General features: G+C 40.1%; 1 protein-coding gene across 2 annotated transcripts in view; it reads right to left on the bottom strand.

Annotated features, from left to right (window-relative positions):
* Window positions 1–1,039: 1,039 nt before the first annotated feature.
* Window positions 1,040–16,033, bottom strand: part of LMBRD1 (LMBR1 domain containing 1) — a 93,190-nt gene continuing 78,196 nt past the window's right edge. For both annotated transcript variants that reach the window (XM_082305563.1, XM_082305562.1), the window contains exons 15-16: window positions 2,812–2,903; window positions 1,040–2,646 (exon numbers count right to left, since the gene is read on the bottom strand). In XM_082305563.1, coding sequence (XP_082161689.1) covers window positions 2,527–2,646; window positions 2,812–2,903 — 212 coding nt within the window. In that variant the 3' untranslated portion in view covers window positions 1,040–2,526. The remainder of the gene's footprint in view (window positions 2,647–2,811; window positions 2,904–16,033) is intronic.

Raw genomic sequence — 16,033 nt, 5'->3', positions numbered from 1 at the left:
CTGAAATCTTTTCCTGAAGTCAAAAGAGAAAATACAAAAAAGTAGCAGATGTTTCTTTGCACTCTTTACTAGGAAAGGCTTTTCACTACTTTCTGACAATCAGCAGGAAATCTGCTGCATACCACCAGCTTTCAGCTAAGAAAGAAAACAGACTATTACAGGCTTTATTGTATTTATGATTTGTAACTCTAGATAAACCACCAATCACTACAGAACAAGCAGCAAGATAAGGTTCCATTTGGCAAGTGCTGCTGCTGAATTCTATTAAACATGTTCCTGGTGACCACGGTTTACGCTTGATGTGTCAGCAAGATTGAAGGCTCAACTAGTTTCTAGATGTTCACAAGCCTCCAACACAGTAGAAGCTGACTAGAAAAGTACAACAAGAAAAAAACCTAACTTAAGCCAGGTCTGACAATAGCACTACACCTATTCAAAGGTTTTGAAAACTCACACTACAGAGAGAGATTTGGAATATAATTCATATAATCAAAGCAGTGAAACAATTCTGATGCTTTAAATGACTTTAATCCAGAAAATTGAGATCTCTGAAGACTCAGTTGAAGATGTTAGATGTTCACTTACAAGCTAGAATACTGTATTATAACATAACTGGAAAATTCAAATTTGCCCCAAAACCTGCAGAAAACTCTGGACTACTATTTCATAACTAACAGCTAAACGAGTGAACTATTTCAGTCATACTACAAGTGCTGCCACAGCAGGGATAACTTTGTGGAAGAAAAGTAATTCACTGTTTTACTTGCAAGTATTTTGTCAAAGACAGCACAAGAGACAACTAGGAAGCAATATACTGGAAGTTCTGTTTCTTAAAGTTCCTGCAAGCATTGATCAAAGCCAAGTATTTTAAGCCAGGGCTATCTTAAATTTCAGTACTATTTTTTTTTCACTGAGTGATACCGGATGTAGAAATCCAGTTGGTGAGTTCAATCACACAACAGCTTCCAAAAACACCTCTAGTTCACTTTAAAGGCACAGTACAGTTAACATCAAGTTTCCATCACAAGTGTTGATTAGAAATGAATTCTTGAGTATATATTCATTATAATTACATTAGTGCATACAAAATCTTTTAAAAACTTGTCAGTCAAATGGGTCACTGAACTCCTGAGAAACTTTAGTGAGGATGCGGCAGGTAAACAATAATTCTGATTATAAATGCTGACAGTTATTTACTGCTTGTATGACAGAGGGTGACAGCAAATGTCTTTTTTTCAAACTTTCAAACTCTCATGCAGAAGCCTGCTTCTTGTTAGCTGCAACTACCAATGGGCTGGTTGTAAATCTGGTTAACACCTGGATTAAAAAAGTGGTACTTACTGAATCCTCCAGTTAAAGAGACAAAGCCACCAATTCAAAGGCAGATCATTGTATTTCTGCGTATAGACTATTTAGACAGGAAACAATTGGATTGGGAAGTTCCATTTCCACGTGCTTGCATGGACTATAGTTTCCCTCACATAGCATTGGAAGTTTAAAAACCTGTACTTGTAAACATTTTTTCTTTCAGAGTCTGTAAAATGATATCTGAAGATATTTTTCAGCCTTAGAAATATAGCTCAGTAACTATATAGTTAAAATAACATTACAAAGACAACATGAATGACAAAAATATTTATGAACTGTGTTTATATAAATATATTGGCTTGTAAACAAGTTGACAACATTTACATTAAGTATTGAAAGAAAACTTCGAACTACACAATTTGCATTAAAGAGAAAAATAAAATTAATCACATCTTAATTATTCCATTGGTTATTACTAAGTCAGGCACCTGGCAGTTTCAGAACTGAACTGTACTAGAACACTGCAACAATGCTGAATATTGTCATTTACACTAATGATTTCCTTTGATAGAGCAAAAGCCACCTCATAGTTACCTGAGGATTCCCATGGTAACTCAGTGGGGATAACAGTATGAAAATGACTTATTCTTCACAGACTGGGAACTCACCACTTAAGTAGCTGTTTTTGGCATACTTTAAGGACAGTCTCTTGTTAGCTATAGTTTTATATGGGAATCCCAGCAGAACTTATGCAAAAGTTAAGTCATATCCTTCTGAAAGTGTAAACCTCATCCAAATCTTTCTAGCAATGTTAACACCAGCTGTTTTGCAGGATTTTAGCTAGTTTTATTTATGAGCTTGAATAAAAAAAAATCGTGTAAGTTAGGCATGAAAGTATTTAAGAAAACCTAAGTTAACAGAAAAGCATCATGAATTATGAAAGTGACAATAGTTCAACTATACATCAGAAAGTTACATATACGTTTAATCATAAAACAATATTTTCTATATATTATTCAAACCCAGCTTCAATATTTGTTCTGATATTACAGTGACACTCAAAAAGTGATATTCAGTTTTTTTTACCCCTTTAAGTGAGTACAGTTATTTCCTCTATTTTTACAGGTGCAAGGATGCTTATTTGGATACCAATTCCACATGGGATGACTTTCAACATAACTTTAAATTACATTTTTCCATCTTGAAGGCAAAAGGCTATCAACGGTAATAAACAGACAGTTCATCATCACTCATGTCTGAATCATCTTCATCCACTTCACCTTCAATGACCGATTTCTTGCCTTTGCAGCATGAAACAATTAATCCAATTAAAAAGACCTGGAAATTTAAAATAAGTAGTAAAAGTTACTATTATTCAAGTAAGGGGCATACAAGAGCAATATATGTAAAACTGAATGGCAGTGTGGTGATGCAAAAGATTCACTGACAACTACTGTAAGTTATCCAACTTGATTCAGCGATCTCTATAATCAAAGTACTTACTGCAATGAAAGCCCAGTTCCCAAAGTAATAGGCAGCACTGAAGAACCAAAATTTATGAAGGAAGAGGTACGTCCGAGTAACAATACACTGATCTAAAAGGAAAGCAAGTAGTATTGATTAACACAGAACAAAAAAATCAGCTAATTCCAATTTATAGGATAATAATTCAACACTTTTGGAGAGTATTCAGCTCTGAAGAACAATTACACTCCATTGTCCATGAGTGCTGGCCAGTTTCTAAGAACTGCCTTTTAGAAGCACAGGAGCAGGCAATTCCACTGTGTTATAAGTCAAGCAAGAGGGGCACAAGACCAGCTTGGCTGAACAGGGAACTCCTCGTGGAACTCCAGAGGAAGAAGAAATTGTATGATCTCTGGAAGCAAGGTCAGGCTTTGCAGGAAGATTACAGAGCTGTGGTTTGTATATGCAGGGAGAAGACACAAAAGGCCAAAGCTCAGTTAGAGCTGAAACTGGCCAGTGTTGTTTTAGATAACAAGGGCTTTTTAAATTATGTTAATATTAAGAGGAGGTATAAAGAAAACATTGGACTGATTCTTGTTGAAGGTGATCATCTGACTAACAGGGATGAAGAAAAAGAAGAGATATTCAATGCTTTTTTTTGCCTCAGTCTTTAATAATACTGATAGACCTTGGGCTGCCCGGTCCCCTCAGTTGGAGGGCCACGAGTGTGGGAACAGTGATTTTCCATTTGTGGACAGTGAAATTGTAAGGGACCAGTTGTATCAGCTGAATGTTCACAAGTCCATGAGGCCTGATGGGATTCATCCCACAGTACTGAGGGAGCCAGCAGATATTATGGCAGGACCCATTTTGATCATTTACCAAAGGTCTTGGGAATCTGGGGAGGTCCCTGCTGACTGGAAGCTAGCCGATATTATTCCAATTTACAAAAAGGGCATGAGGTAAGACCAAGGGAACTACAGACCTGTTAATCTTCTCCATAATTTTTCCAGGAACTGAGGTTAGACTATACTGGGTACTATTGAAAGGCATTTAAAGAATAATGCAATCGTCAGACACAGTCAACATGGATTCACAAAGGGAAAGTCCTGTTTAACTCATCTGATATCCTTTTATGATAAGGTTACCCAGCTACTGGATGAAGGGAAGGCAGTGGATGCAGTTTTTCTGGATTTTAGTACGGCTTTTGATACTGTCCCTCACAGCATCCTTCTGGACAAGTTGTCCAGCTGTGGGATGAGAAGGTTCACGGTGCACTGGCTGAAGGACTGGCTGAAGGGCAGAGCCCAAAGGGTTGTAGCGAATGGGGCTACATCTGTCTGGCAACCAGTCACCAGGGGTGTTCCTCAGGGTCCAATTCTAGGCCCAGTCCCGTTCAATATATTTATCAATGATTTGGATGCAGCAGCTGAATGCATTGCTAACAAGTTTGCTGATGATACCAAAGTGGGAGGTGCTGTTGAGTCTCTTGAGGGACAAGAAGCCTTGCAGAGGGATCTAGATAGACTGGAGGATTGGGCTACGATTAATGGGACAAAATTTAACAAGTCACAATGCCAGATTCTGCACCTAGGACAGAGTAATACCGGGCACAAGTATAAACTGGGAGAGGGGTTGCTGGAGAGCAGCCCTGCAGAAAGGGTTCTGGGGGTGCTGGTCAACAGCAGGCTCAATATATGTCAGCAGTGTGCCCTGGCAGCCAAGAGGGCAAACCGCATCCTGGGGTGCATCAAGCACAGCATAACCAGCCAGTCAAAAGAGGTGATTATCCTGCTGTATTCAGCACTGGTGCGGCCTCACCTGGAGTACTGTGTGCAGTTCTGGGCCCCACAATGTAAAGAAGAACGTGAAGGACCTTGAATGCATCCAGAGGAGGGCAACAAAGCTGGTGAAAGGGCTGGAAGGAATGTCCTGTGAGGAGCGGATAAGGACTTTGGGCTTGTGTAGTTTGGAGAAAAGGAGGCTGAGGGGAGACCTCATTGCTCTCAACAGCCTCCTGAGGAGGGGAAGTGGAGAGGGAGGTGCTGAGCTCTTCTCCCTGGTATCCAGTGATAGGACATGTGGGAATGGTTCAGAGCTGCACCAGGGGAGGTTTATACTGGACATTAGAAAGCATTTCTTTAACCAAGACGGTGGTCAGACACTGGAACAGGCTTCCTAGAGAGGTGGTCGATGCCCCAAGCCTGTCAGTGTTTAAGAGGCATTTGGACAATGCCCTTAATAACATGCTTTAACTTGGTCAGCCCTGAATTGGTCACGCGGTTGGACTAGATAATCATTGTAGGTCCCTTCCAACTGAAACAGTCTATTCTAAATCAAATTTACTCTCCTCTACCAAAAAGGTATACAAGAGGAATATTTGTTATTATGTATAGTGAATGTGAAAACAGGTAACACTAAGCTAAGAGTTACACAGGTAACCCCATTACTATTCGGTACAATTTCCCCTACAGATGTGTCAGTTATTGCCTGTTCTGACACAGATCCTTATTACTCACTTCCCATTTGAGATAAACTGTAGCCATAAGAAGGAGATACAAAGCGGATTCTGTACTGAAAAACACATTTCAGTACTTTGAAAAAATGTCTCTCTACCAGGATTGCGTAAGTTTTGTAAAAATCAAAGTCAACTACAACGTTGATTTGTGTAGGCAAAAAAGCTCCACCATACACTGGGCCTTTTGTGACCCAGATAGAGCATTTATTTGTACCCTGACAGTACTGGTTAAATCTTACTCCTTCTCTAACATCATAGTACAGCCACATCTAAAAATACTTAGTATTCTTGTCCATTACAAAGTGGCAGATTTTAACAGAATTAAGAATCAAATTGTCAAGGCATTTTTAAGACTGCAGACAGGTAGCATAAAGGCCTGTATGGGACACTGAGCCTGCAACATTCAAGAGGTCATGTCAGAAGGCAGCCAGCAGGACACGCAAGCCAGCTGACGAATCTCTCCAGTGCAAGGAGGGGTACACTGAGTTCATGTTAAGGTATAACATGATCTCCTGTTTTTCTCATTTACTATGCTTCAAACCCCACCTAAAGCTCATTTCAGAGCAGAAACCAGCGTCTAAACAATTTGAACAGTAGAGAAAGTAAGCAACCCAGAATTTGCCTGTTCGTCCCCCAGTTCTGACCCCAGGTTTGGAAATATCCCCTAGGTACAGTCGAAGTACAGACTTCTCACCTCTTAAACTTGAGCAATATGCTGCTGCTTATGTAGTTTAACTTTTAGCAGCCATCTAACAAGCTAACAATCATCAGTTTCTGAAAGTATTTTATTTAAAGGTTCAACTTCCACATTAGATAACTGCTGCTTTAACACCACCACATACTATAGCTCACTATTTCCTGGGGAGAGAAAAGTTAGGAGTTAAGGATAGGTCTTTTTCAGGAAAGTCTGCTGCTTGACCTTGCCAAGATGACCCCCCCCAAACTAAATCCCCACGGTGTCTAGAATGACTGTATCTGAATAGAGAAGCAAATCCATTCCTTCAACAGTTCTCCAATTACTTATACTTGAGAAAACTAACAGAATAATTTAAAATACTAAGTTAAATACTACTTTATGCAGCAGACTGATTTCCAGAATCTATTACACAGTATCAGCAGACAAAAAAGAAGTTAAACTGGGATTTCACAACTACTAGACACAAGGGATACAACACACAACTATGCACATTCTGCAGATAATTAAAGTACAAAACAGCCTAATTAGAGAAAACATGCTTCTCCACTAACACATACAGAGTGAAAGCACAAGGAAGGAATTTGGCTGAACTAATCCTTCCTGGTTTTCCAGACTAGATCTCAGTTATGCAGCGAAAACTGATCTCCCCACCCCGCCATTAACACCAGTCAACAGTACTTACCCTACAAAAGAGGAAAAAAAAAAATTGTCAAGTAGCACACCACTCAACATTCCATGCTAGCATGACACGTCCATAGAAAAGGTGAAGTTTCCGATAAAGTACAAAATGCCAGTAAAGTGAAGATGCTTCATAATTGCAGATAGTACTGTCAACACCATCTGCAGCTCTCCAGCTGGTTACTTGAATTAAAAAACAGCTAAAAGACTTTCAGATGGCTCTCTACAGTAATTGGATTAAATAGATGATGGTAAATATTTTAGAACAGTTTGACCTTGAGAAAACGTTTCTATGGAATGTGTCACAAGTTCAGCTAACTAAATTTTAGTTATTCCTTCTGAACTAAGATATTATGTTAAAGACAATCAAAAATGTTTCTACAAATACATTAGCAACAAAAGGAGGGCTAAGGAGAGTCTCCATCCTTTATTGGATGCGGGGGGAAACATAGTGAAAAAGGACAAGGAAAAGGCCGAGGTACTTAATGCCTTCTTTGCCTCAGTCTTTAATAGTCAGAAAAGTTGTTCTTAGGGTACCCAGCCCCCTGAGCTGGAAGACAGGGACAGGGAGCAGAATGAAGCCCTCATAATCCGAGGGGAAATGGTCAGCAGCCTGCTACACCACTTGGACACACACAAGCCTATGGGGCCAGATGGGATCCACCCAAGGGTACTGAGGGAGTTGGCAGAGGTACTCACCATGCCACTTTCCATCCTTTATCAGCACTGCTGGCTAACCGGGGAGGTCCCAGTTGACTGGAGGTTGGCAAATGTGATACCCATCTACAAGAAGGGTCAGAAGGAGGATCCAGGGAACTATAGGACTGTCAGTCTGACATTGCTGCCAGGGAAGGTTATGGAGCAGATCATCCTGAGTCCCATCATGCATCATGTACAGGACAACTGGGGAATCAGGCCCAGTCAGCATGGGTTTATGAAAGGGAGGTCCTGCTTGACTAACCTGATCTCCTTCTGTGACAAGGTGACCCACTTAGTGGATGAGGGGAAGGCTGTGGATGTTGTCTACCTGGACTTCAGTAAAGCCTTTGACACTGTCTCCCACAGCATTCTCCTGGAGAAGCTGGCTGCTCATGGCTTGGATGGGTGTACACTTTGATGGGTAAAAAAATGGCTGGACAGCCAAGCCCAGAGAGTGGTGGTGAATGGAGTCAAATCCAGTTGGCGGCCAGTCACAAGTGGTGTTCCCCAGGGCTCAGTGTTGGGGCCGGTTCTGTTCAATATCTTTATCAATGATCTGGAGGAGGGGATTGAGTGCACCCTCAGTAAGTTTGCAGATGACACCAAGTTGGGCAGGGGTGTTGATCTGCCTGAAGGTAGGAAGGCTCTGCAGAGGGATCTGGACAGGCTGGATCGTTGGGCCGGGGCCAACTGCATGAGATTCAACAAGGGTAAGTGCCAGGTCCCGCATTTCGGTCACAACAACTCCATGCAATGCTACAGGCTTGGGGAGGAGTGGCTGGAGAGCTGCCTGCCGGAAAAGGACCAGGGGGTGCTGGTGGACAGCCACTTGAACATAAGCCAGCAGTGTGCTCAGGTGGCCAAGAAGGCCAATGGCATCCTGGCCTGTATCAGGAATAGTGTGGCCAGCAGGACCAGGGAGATGATAGTGCCCCTGTACTTGGCATTGGTGAGACCACACCTTGAGTACTGTGTTCAGTTTTGGGCCCCTCACTACAAGAAGGACATTGAGGTGCTGGACCGTGTCCAAATAAGGGCAATGAAGTTGGCGAAGGGTCTAGAGCACAAGTCTTATGAGGAGCGGCTGAGGGAGCTGGGGTTGTCTAGTCTGGAGAAAAGGAAGCTCAGGGGAGATCTTATCACTCTCTACAACTACCTGAAAGGAGGTTGTAGTGAAACTGCCTCAAGCTGCACCAGGGGAGGTTCAGATTGGATATTAGGAAAAATTTCTTCGCTGAAAGGGTGGTGAGGCACTGGAAGAGGCTGCCCAGGGGAGTGGTTGAGTCCCCATCCCTGGAGGTATTTAAAAGACGGGTAGATGTGGTGCTTAGGGACATGGTTTAGTGGTGGACTCGACAGTGCTAGGTTAACAGTTGGACTTGATGATGTTAGAGGTCTTTTCCAACCTAAATGATTCTATGATTACCAAATAGGCTGACATAACATGATATGACATTTTTAATCAATTTATTCCTCCATATGACATAATTTAGATTAAGTTATAATGAATAACCTGAATTAAGATAACTACTTGTTATGTCAGTAATATTCACAATGATCATTCTGGACATCTTGATCATTTGGAACAAAAGTATATGTTGAAAGCTACCAAGCCTCTGATACATAACTGCCACCACTTTAAGAATAGAGCATATCGCATAGTGCTGACCAAGCAAAGCCAAACAGCCAGGATACAAGACAATTTTTTAAACAAAGGATGACAATTGCTAATAGCCATGACTACCAGAAGAGTCAACAATGTTTTACTTCAAGTCCACCGATGAAGTCTTTCATTCTGGTGAATTAGAAAACCCTTAGGCTCAGTGTACTAATATTTTCAAATAAAAGCTTCTTCTGAGAAGTGAATTAGCTAGTTTAAAGATGACTTACAAGGATAAACAAATCTGTTGATAAACAAATCTTAAAGCCTAAAACGTCATTTCATGCACTGAAAACTCAAGTTATGAGAACTTATTCATGGATAATGCAGTCTGTCTTTTCTGCATCTCAAAATACAGTGAGCTTTCACAAAAGCATATAGAAGGAAATAGTTGCTTAGGGAAGAGTTACAAATTGTTGTGAACAATGTAATTTAAAAACACTGGCATACTTTGGGAGTCAATAGTGAGGTCAACTTGTTTTACCTCTTCTTTAATCAACTGGACAATGAAACATTATATCCTCTGTAAATTTGTAGATCAAACTGGGGAGAAGTGGGGAGCAGAGGCCCAACACGCTAGGTGGTAAGATTCAGAAGGAGCCTATTTTTCCAGCCCCTTGAAATAGTCTTCCAAGTTTAACAGAGACAGAAGTCCTGCACCTGGAAAAAAGTGATACCATGCAACAGTGCAGGCCAAGGGTTGACCAGAGACAATGCAACTTTGCAGAAAGTGACCTCATGCCCCAGTAGGCAAACAGAACAAGTAGTTACCAGTGCTCATCTGCAACTCAAAAATGTAACTGAATACCAGGCTTCACTAACACAAGTACAGCCAACAAGTCCAGGGAAGTGATTGCTTCCTTCTACTCTGACTGGAACCGCATCTGCAACTGTGCCATTTTGGGCACCCCAGTAAGAAAGAAGCATTGACATAATGCAGCAAGTCCAGCAGACGACCACTGCAACAGCTAGAGCACATAGCATGCAATGAAGATGTGTTTGTTCAGCTTGGAATAAAGGTGCTTGCAGGTGTGTCTTACTGCTACCTCTGCTAGCTAGTTGGGGCCTACAAAATACAGGGCAAGATTCTTCCTAGACCTGCACAACAAAAGGACAACAGATGACAGAGTTGCAGCAAGAAATATTCCTATTAGATAACAGGAGAAGCTTCACCATCAGCATAGTTACACATTGAAGCAGGCTACCCAAAAGTGTTTCACAATCTACATCTGTGGAGACACTCACAACTGGATGGACCTGAGCAACCTGCTCTCCTTGACCTTGCTGGGGGGTTGGACCAGACTGCCTCTTGAGGTCCTGTGTGGGCTCAAAATCATTACAAGTCACATTACATGAAGGTAGATGTAGAGACACCACAGACAGATCTAACAGTAAACATGGTATTTTGGATGGAAAACCCAAACTGAGAGCAAGAAAGTCATCCACAGACAGATGAAGTTTACACACCCAATTTCAAGCAGAAGCTAGTTTTGCTTAAAATACACTCAAAACTACTTCCAAAGGAAAACCTGCAGCTTTACTGTGCTAGAATGTATAAACATTGCATATTCCAAATCCTAAAAGCACTGAAGGCATGGCTTCAGGTATCCAAGAACACTTAGTGTTTCATACAGTCCTGCTGCCAATCATTCAAAAGCTGTGTTGCAAAAAGCAGCTGCTGCTTGCAGTCCAACTTGCAACCTGAGCTTCAAGAAAGGGTTTGATGTGTTTCTAAACTTAAATTATACATCAAGTTCCAAAAGGTTTGAGATTTCACCTGGGAAAGCGTAATTAAGGGGAAACCTGCATTTCTTCCTTACAGGCATTACGTATGGGCCTGCATCTGGCCTGTGCCCCTACTCACAGTTTAAATCATCTAACTTGGATAGAAACATTTATATGGGATGATGGTTAACACACATCTCTGGTACCTCAGATGCAGCAGCACTTCAACATCTGTGACATCTTAAACACATTTTTCCTAGGCTTTTGTTGATTTCCAGATACCATTTCTCATTGTGCTACTGAGATACTATGACACCTATTTTACTATTTACTGACATTCCTGTATGCTTCACTTGGGTTACATGACTTAAGTAGCATCTTACATCACAGAATGAACAACATTCCTACAGGCCCAGTCAGTTCTACATTAAAATAAAACAAGTCAACTGCCTCTAAATTGTTTTTAAAGATGCTCATATTTTCTTACTATGACTTTCCTGCAACAAAGCTAAAATGCATTTTGACAAATAAGAGTAAACAACTAGAGCAAAAACAGTTGGCTTTGGGTCCTGTAACTCATGGAACACAGCTGGATAGACCACTCCTAAACACCTTCTAAAATGTTACCTGGCACCTACAAGTAGTATCAATATTGATGTTTTTCTCTGCCACCAGTGTATCAGTATTTTAAACAAAGTGAGAAAAACACTGGGATTCCTATGAACTGCGCAAGTACAGGGCAAAGATTTCAGGCCTGAAAATGGCCTCAGAGAAATATACCTTTACTTACCAGAAACTAAGCAACAGCAGCAGATGAAGCAGCCTTTGGATTACTTTATTTGAAAGATCTATGATAGCAAATGTCCTACTGGATGGGAGGACGATTCCCGGATAGGTATGCCCCTTAAGCAACTCACTAAGGTAAACTAAGGGCTCTGACAAAGCCTTGTTATTTTCATAATGGCAACATTTTCTTTGCAGCAATATATGTATTGCTTTCTCAAACTCCAGAATAAAAGGAACCTCTTAATTGGATATCTCATCTTGGACAAGAAAAGTGTGTTGTAACTCAGACCACTTACGGAAGACTACAGAAGTGTGTAAGACCCATGGACTGGCTAGATGTGGCTATAGAACACAGAATAAAAGTCCTATTATTTAATTTTGTCTTGCAATTCAACATTTTACTAGGAAAATCATGCAAACAGATATAGTCAATTTATAGTAATCAAACTGACCAATAAAGTTAAATAACTTTGCCTGTACAAAGAAACCACACAAGGAAGTTAACAGCCCACAAAAAACTCATGACACTTCAACTAGGTAAGAAACCAAGTGATACCTAATGCTGTAATACTCATACAGCCATATTCACCACTGCATAATGTCCAATTAATTTTTCTCTCAATAAGCAGAGACACTCCCACTTTTAGCATGAATACCTACTGAGTGATCAGAATCCCTTTTGACCATTGGAGGGAAGGAGTGCTACTATACCACAAGCAATCCCAAAACACATGTACTGGTTTTCCCTATTTATTAAAGAAAATTCACACACACAAAATAGTGGAAATAAGCAGCAAGTAATAAAATTTAGAAAGAAATACTCTGCCAAAGATTGAAACCTTAAGAGACAGAACACGAAATTGTTTCTGGTTCTGGCTTTAGTCACAGACCAAAGTGTTCAGATGGACAAGACAAAATAAGCTTTAGGAGTCTCCAGATATTAGCAGGTATATCAAACGTTTTGTAATTACAAGTTTCCCCTTTGCTCTTGTACCTATCATTTCACAACTTAACATCTTCATCCATATTCCTTTAAGTGTTAAGGTCATTCCAGGACTTCCAACTTCTGCAGAAGTTTATGTTTAAGATTGTATTTCATGTACCATTTTCACAGGTTTCTCTGGAAACAGATTCATGCAGTGGCAGTAACAGCTGCCCCCACCCACAAATGCAGTATTTCTTTCTTTTCTTGTTGGCTAAACAGGGGAAAAAATGACTACGTTCTTAGTTGCCTGTTACTCAGCAGCTTCTACAAAAGTGGTTTTTCTCATATTTTATTTGAGCACATCCCCACTTGTTCCATACTCTTCTCTGCTACTATATATACACACACATATACATATACACACCTACAAAATTAATACTAGCCTCATTCAGCTGTTGAGCCTGTCTTTGCACTTCACAATCCAGCACCTCTGCTGCTGCTTCTCTGGTTTCACTAGCTAAAGACCAATCTGCTATACAAAGTTTTTACAGTTTTTAGTTTGTGGCATCCCATACCAGTTATCTCTTTCCCTCAGCTAATTTTTTCCAGAAATTTCTTAAACCTTCAAGTTGTCATTCTTTCAGCTTTCATAATACAAGTATTACAGAGCTTCACCACTGCTCGCCTCAAGGTTAACTTAGCAACAAATTTACGCCTTAGATCACTTATCAGACTGAAATGCATGTTGGAAAACATAGTGCTGGAATTGGTTTATGCACATATAGCAAGGACCTGAAAACATTTCCCAACTGGTTGTATGTAGCTACAGTATCTCCCCATTCAAAGAGATGTGAATCACTAAGCTTCCAACATTTCAAGCTGAGAGCACTCTGAAGTACTACAGTGCACTGCAGAAGCATGAGTATCAAATCACTCAGATGTTAATAGTTTGCAGCTATCTACAGTCTTTTTAAACGTAGCTCTAACATGCAGGCATAAAAAGCTGCATGCTGTTTCATCCCAGTTGTTTGGTGTGGTTTGTTTTTTTTTTTTTTTAAAAAACTTAGCTGGAAATGATAGTGAGATGGCACCTAAAAGAGAGCTGTAGAAACTTAAAGTCTAGCTGGATAAAGTCTAGTCCAAAAACCTACCTTATTCAACAAGAGCTGCTCAGTAGGCATGGAATCAAATCCTGCCAAAGGAAAAGATTTGGCAGGCTAAGGAGGAACCACAAACTTGGAAACCAGGGACTAATGAGAAACCTGAAAAAACTATTTGGGACAAGCTATCATCTAGAAGGCAAACTCTGCTTTTTTCAGTGATTCAAGCTACAGATAAGTTGCATTTGATACCTCATATTGCATATCTGCAAATCAAACCCAACCTGATATAAACCTAGGCAGCCAGAAAATGATGTAATCAATGTGAATCAGTCTGGTTTTATAATAGTCAGATCTAATTTTGTAACAAAAGCTAGAAGTCTGGATAATCAATAGCTATTTGCAGTTACTTTGCAGTGCATTAACTATTGCAGCAGTCATACAACTTCTTGATGATAATTACACACTATGAATGCTTACATTAAATGGCTCAAGAATATGCAAGTCCCAACAGTGCTAGCAGGACTTCATAGCATAAGGAGGCTTCCAGTAAGAGCCTCCAAGATTTTGTGCTGAAAGGAGAGGAAAAAAAATTCACTAGTCAGCAATGTTTCTGAATGCTAAATAATGAGAACAAAGTCCTATTGAGCAATCTGGGTCACAAACATTTTTTCCAATAGTCAAATTTAAACAAAGTGGCATGCCTGAACAGGAAATAGAGGATTTAGTTGCAGAAAAAGGGTACTAGATCTTACAAACCAGCAAGCACAAACAGGCTGTAGCTAAACATAGGTAAGAGTTCTCACCACTTGCCTCAATACATTCGAAGAGCTTATCAGCCCCTCTTTTTGTCATTTTAGATTTGGAGTTCATCCTAGCACAGCTATGGCATTACAATGGAAAATTGTACCCAGCTATAAGTTTTCTATTTTAGTTTGGTTACAGAGAATCTGAGAGGGTGCCAAGATTTGCATGTATTAACAGACTAAAGGAAAACCACTTAATGAGATTCAAAGAGCTAAACCTGTTAATCTCATTTTTCATAAGTTTAAAGGATGACTTGATTTTAATGTTTATTAAATACCTTCAAGTGAATAAAATACTAATGCTACAAGGCCATGTGTGTGGTGAAAAGGTACAGCATTAACCAATGACTAAAATCTGAAGCCATGTTAATTCCAAACAGAGACAGCATCCTTTTTCTACAGGGAAGCAATAAGCCATTGGATCAGCCTGCAGAGGGAAAAAGTGTTCTCTGTGTTTGTTGAAATTAGATACCTTTTGAAACACTATGTACAATTTAGGTTGATTACAAACACTGGCCAGATGCATTTGTACACAAGCCATGTAATTGCTATTTCTTGCCTTTAAACTACTGACTTAAATTTGAACTCCTGCAAGATGTGTTTTCTGAGTCTCCCTTGAACATCTTAAGTAACTAAAGGCAACAATTCTTATTTTAAAGACACAGTTGATAAACTTCAAAGGCAATACCCTAGGGATAAACATGGATACAAGATTCCAGAAAGCAAGCAGTCAATGGACAGCATAACCTATCATTTTCATTCTAATCAAAACACTTTCCAATAGCTACCTACCACATTTTCCAGTATCAGCTTGGTACAAGCTTCAACTTACACCCAGACATTTCAGACTTCTTGAAACTACATTACACCACTTGACCTTCAATGTTAACCTCATTTTTGTCATGTCCTTTCTACTTGCCTCATACTGTCTTTAGCTGACCACTTAAGAAGCATGCCTGTCCTGTGTGAGAAGTATTCATCGTTTCCCCCATCCTGAGATCATGCTACATGGAAAAGAATTTGGAAGATGGGGAGAAAGAAGATATTTTAACAGCTTGATCTTGACCTCTTAATATCCTTACACAGAGCAGCCCATATTCTGTCCGTAGACAGAACTATTTATAGCCAGCTAACACTCAGAAGCATTTGACAAAGTAGGGCAACTTTCAGTGCTGGAATACCTTACTTATTCTCTGGAGAACAAAACTAGTTATGACTATCATTAAAGAGTCAAACTTAAAACCCAATGCCAAATTCTTTTAAATAAGAAGTTGGATGTGATTTAGTGATTTTCTCATTAATGATGCTCCAAAAACAATGGCTTCCTTCCCATCCCTTCTCATCTTCTGCCTCCTTCAGACACATAATTTATGATACAATTGACTGTAATCCAGTCAAGTTTCTCTCAGTTCAGACAGGATTTGCCCAGTCCAATGTCATTCAGCCAACCTAGCTGCAGGACATGTCCTAGGCAGTGAAAGAGACCATCTTCATGAATGGATCCATTCTAATTCTGTTGGGCAATGTATATTTGAAGACGGACAGGTAACATCTGTATGCAGCTTCACCAGCTGTAGTTACAGGCTGCTGTCTAAGTTTTCTGCATGGCTGTCCTTGAGCATGTTATGTAGTGAATTCATCAGCTGTCTGTACCAAGATAAAAAGAT

Source organism: Platalea leucorodia, assembly GCF_965183815.1.
Source record: "Platalea leucorodia genome assembly, chromosome: 3".
Taxonomy (NCBI): domain Eukaryota; kingdom Metazoa; phylum Chordata; class Aves; order Pelecaniformes; family Threskiornithidae; genus Platalea; species Platalea leucorodia.
Note: the sequence above shows the minus strand (reverse complement) of the source record. Positions and strands in the feature narration are given on the sequence as shown.